Source organism: Telmatherina bonti, assembly GCF_933228915.1.
Source record: "Telmatherina bonti genome assembly, chromosome: 6".
Classification (NCBI taxonomy): domain Eukaryota; kingdom Metazoa; phylum Chordata; class Actinopteri; order Atheriniformes; family Telmatherinidae; genus Telmatherina; species Telmatherina bonti.
Genome location: NC_136624.1, coordinates 19,547,214 through 19,551,864, shown reverse-complemented (window position 1 = coordinate 19,551,864; position 4,651 = coordinate 19,547,214). Strand labels below are relative to the sequence as shown.

The 4,651-nt window shown below is 36.0% G+C and overlaps 1 protein-coding gene across 1 annotated transcript; it reads right to left on the bottom strand.

Annotated features, from left to right (window-relative positions):
- Window positions 1-676: 676 nt before the first annotated feature.
- Window positions 677-4,194, bottom strand: LOC306757380 (GRB2-related adapter protein 2-like; the record flags this gene model as incomplete). Its single annotated transcript, XM_079242415.1, has 5 exons — window positions 677-977; window positions 2,496-2,664; window positions 3,565-3,684; window positions 3,928-4,019; window positions 4,117-4,194. 5 exons carry the CDS (start codon window positions 4,192-4,194, stop codon window positions 798-800), a joined length of 639 nt encoding a protein of 212 aa, XP_079098541.1. The 3' UTR covers window positions 677-797.
- Between the last annotated feature and the right edge of the window lie 457 nt (window positions 4,195-4,651).

Genomic DNA, 4,651 nt, shown 5'->3' with positions numbered 1-4,651 from the left:
CATAAATGCAAAAACTCTGATTTGGGGTTTGACTGGAGTCATTGGTGGGGGCTTTCAGTCCTTCCTGCCATCTTTAGAGTATCCATGGTGCTACGCCTTGAAGAGAGAAGCATCACAACACTTGAGTGGTATTCAACCCCCAGGGGCCTCCTCTGAATGCATGTTAAAGGTACTGTTCAAATCCACACTGATCATTAGTAAGTCTGAAGCAGAGGTTATGAAAGCAGAGGTTTTGGCACTTAGAACTTAACTTGCATTTACACATTACTGCACGTATGCTAAAATATATCTGAAAATATATCAAATAAATTGTAATAAAGAAAAAATATTGTTTGTAAAAAAAAAATAATAATAAAAAAAAAATGAGCAGGAGAAAGTTCTCTGTAAATCCCCCCAAACGTCCCTCTGCAACAGACTCTAATATGACAAAAGTTGATTAAAAAAAAAAAAAAGTATCTTATTTCTATGTAACAAAGTTGGAAGGAGGTTACACGTGAGCAAAAGCACCAGCCCAACCAACAAGCACTCAGACTGAAGAACACATGCTGACAAACACGTCACAACACAAACAGTAAAGACATTCTGCAGTGTCACATGCAGTTGTGTCTCTGCTCCTCTGTATTAACATGTTCAATTTACCCTGAATAAGACAAACTGGGTGTACGGATGAACATTAACTAAGTCCTCTTCAGTGCACATTAGAAGTCTGAAAGGTGTTTACTTTATGGAAGTCACACGGGACTAGTGCACCTTTAGATCCAGTGTGTGTGTGGGCAAAAGTAGTAAAGACATTGTCCTCACAAGTGTTTTGTGTAGTTTGCAGGAAACAAGCCGCTGTTACCCCGCAGCCTCCCTCTCCACCAAGATGTGTTAGAACTATCTACGACTTCAATGATGTCCCCGGCGCAGAAGCCAAGTTCATCGTCTTCCTCAGCGGTGAAGTTGTACAGTGCCTTAACCTGCATGTTAGATGATCTCTGTGGGAGACAAACAAACAGATCGACAGCTGAGAAACAGTTCAGTGCTTGCAACAAAGGGAATATAGCTTAAAATCTTTTCTAACCTTGCAGGTGAACCTTAGCATGGGCCTCCAAACCAATATAACCTACACTTATAAAAGACATCTAGGTCAAAACTCTTGTAAACAGCCTGACTTATGATGTAAGCTCGGCTCAGTACAAGCAGCTGCATAATAGTTACTAATCACCTGGTTTTATGATCAAATTTGTGACTCTGCAACTTATTCTCCCCTAAAAATGAGCATTCAACATTTGGCCTTATGCCAGATACAATAGCCTTCTATTTTATTTATCTATATTACTCAGCATTAAACTGGGTTCACCATAATATTATTATAATCCAGCTCCGGTCCTCAAGGGCCACGATCCTGCAGGTTTTTCAATGCATCCTTGCTCCGACACACCTGTCTCAAAAGAACAAGTCATTGTGCAGAACTTTGTTGGCTGTTGGGTCTATTTAATGGAAGTCAGGTGTGTCAGAACAGGGATACATCAAAAACCTGCAGGACGGCGGATCTCAAGGACAGTCTTTGGTCACCCCTGTTATGTTCTATATGAGCGGTAACCTGACTCAGAAGTATCCTTTTAAAAATCTGTGTCCACAACTTCTTCCAGACCACTTCAGAAATTGAACATAATCAAAGTTAGACCAAGACCTATTCTATGAAAAAAAAAATCACAAAAATCTATCCAGTAACAAACAAAGAAATAATTTGTTTTTTAAACAAAGAAATAGATTAATAGACAGATAGACATTACCCCCTTGGTGGCAAAAACTCCTCACCCACACCTCACTCTTCACTCCATTCACTTTCCTTTTCTGCCCTCCACACTCTTCATACACAAGCTAGTTACAGGAAATGTTGACTTCCCCTTACTCACAGTCTGAAACTAGAAAAGCACTCAGAGAGCGCAAACATCCGCCAAAACCTTTGAAAAATCACTAGATCCAAACAATGATCCAGATCATCACCAAAATTAAATCAGTTCCTTCTTTTCACATTTCCAACAACTCCTGAAAATTTCATGAAAATGTGTCCATAACTTTTTCAGTTATCTTGAACACAAATAAACAAACAAACAGATAAACAGACAAACAAACTAATAAATGCCAGTAAAAACATAACCTACTTGGCGGAGATAAAAAAAAAAAAAAAGTTAGTAATTCAAATAAATTAGAAAACTAAAACATTTTGGGCTTTTATGTCACTTCCAGAAAGTCACTTTGTGGGAAAAATCTAATTACAGAAAATTGTAGCTCACCATATGAGCTGACGCCAGTATATTAAAATAATCTTGGGGATAAATGGCTCAGTGCTTAAATGGATGGCTTAGAACATCCCTTTTTGATCGGTAACATGATATTATTTTTCATATTATCATTATTTTATGGACTATTCACCTATAATTGGCTTTCTTCTTTGTGTAAAACAAAATTAAATAAGAGTAATTGTCTACCTGGGTTGTGGTACTTACTCTGCAGTTCAAGCTGAAATCTTTGAGGAAAATCTGTCTGGTTTTCGAGATGGAGTTGGTTTTGTAGAACTCCACCAACTTGTTCACGGAGGTGAACTTCTCAGACCACAGGAAGTACTGGCCTTTGTTGTCCCTCATTACTCTGAAGTGCTGGACATCACTTTCGTGTCTGAAGAAAAATTAAGTGTTAGACTTTTGTGATAGATAGATAGATAGATAGATAGATAGATAGATAGATAGATAGATAGATAGATAGATAGATAGATAGATAGATAGATAGATAGATAGATAGATAGACAGACAGATAGACAGACAGACAGACAGACAGACAGATAGATAGATAGACAGATAGATAGATAGATAGATAGATAGATAGATAGATAGATAGATAGATAGATAGATAGATAGATAGATAGATAGATAGATAGATAGATAGATAGACAGACATCTTAGTCCAATTTTCCAAGGTTTTCCAGGAGTTCATTTTTTAGCAATGTGTGTTTTTCATAATGTAATAATAATTGTTTGTTTATTAATTCATCCAATGTTTTTCTGCATAGTAAAAAAAAAAAAACACAAGGTTCCAGCTATGCTATTAAATATGGTTCAGAATATATATTGATAAATTGCTCTTTAGCAAAATTTACAGGTCAAATTTCATATTTCAAAGATTGTTTTAACAGGAGAGCACAAACTATAATTCAACTTATTTACATACAAGATCTTACTGCAGTGTGATGCCACATTTCTAAAATATGAATAACACTTTTTGCTATATTTATGTATTAAAACGTTTCGAGTCTTGAGCCACACTGATACTTTCCCACAGTAGATAAACTAAAGCTGCTCCCTTTCTGTGTATTTGCTCCATATTGCTGTTTCAAAACCTTTTCTTAGAAGAATATATAAACCTTTGTTATGTTTTCTTGACATAAACATGGGAACATATTCCCTGAAAAAACATGAATCCAAGGCTAATTACATCAGCTTAATTGCAACATTTTAGTGTGCTAATATTTTTCTTTAGCTCAAAGTCTGATCAGGAGAGACTTTATACTCTTTCACCTACTTGACAGACATGGAGAACTCTGCAAGGGACTTTTGGCATCCTCGAACAACAAACTCTCCCACATCTTTGTGCATCAAGAACTCTTCTGCATTAACACGTGTAGCAGTCTCCTGGAACCACCTGAACAGAAAGGCCTTCTTAATATCTGCTGTGCTGTACAACACATAGTGTTATAAAAATAAAGCACTTTGAGTTAAGTTTTCCTGTTTGTCACTGACAGGTAAAAACACAAATGTTTAGTTTATTTTTCTCTTTTACAGAATGTAATTGTTGTGCTTTATCAGCACAAACCTAACTTTCTTAAAAGGTTTCTATCAGTAGTTTCATATGCTTTCACTGAGCTTTAGTGTAGCTGTTTCTTACTCTGGAATCTGCAAATTAATGTAGTTTCTAGGCACATATCCTACTTGTCCGTTCATCTCAGCCTTACACCAATCATCATTTTCCCTTAAAATCTGTCCAAAAGCAGAAACACAATAAACACAAACACAAAGGTATAATGTAGCCATAAATGAGCACAAACAACTATTTAATGATGTGATAGTGCCCAACCTTTACTGTATCGCCTTTACTGAAGCTGAGTTCATCATCTGTCGTTGCAGTGAACCCATACTTTCCAGTAGCTTCCATCAGGAACAGCTGAAGCTACAGACAGGTTTAGCAAAGGTGTGAAGTGAACAGAGGAGACAACAATGGAGACCCTGCAAAAAAAAAAAAAAGGAAAAAGAAAAACACAATGTATGTAACACAAAAGTTAAAAAATTATTTCTACCCAAGCATCTTGGAAAAAACATGTTGAACATCAGTCAAAGATCTGCTCTTAGACAGCAAAGACATTTACATTTCATGATAAAACACTGTTTTTAAACCAGCACCCATTGGTTGTGGTTTATCTTTAGGTAACCAGATATAAATCTGAGCAGACTGTACTTTTGAGACTTTAACCCTATGCAGCCTAACATATTTGATACAAAAAGTTTTGGAAAAATTTGGTATAATTTTATGGTAAAAACTTTGCCCAAATTCCCATTGAATACTAAAAGCCAAACATTACACTATAATAATTTTCTCATATTATGTGGTAATA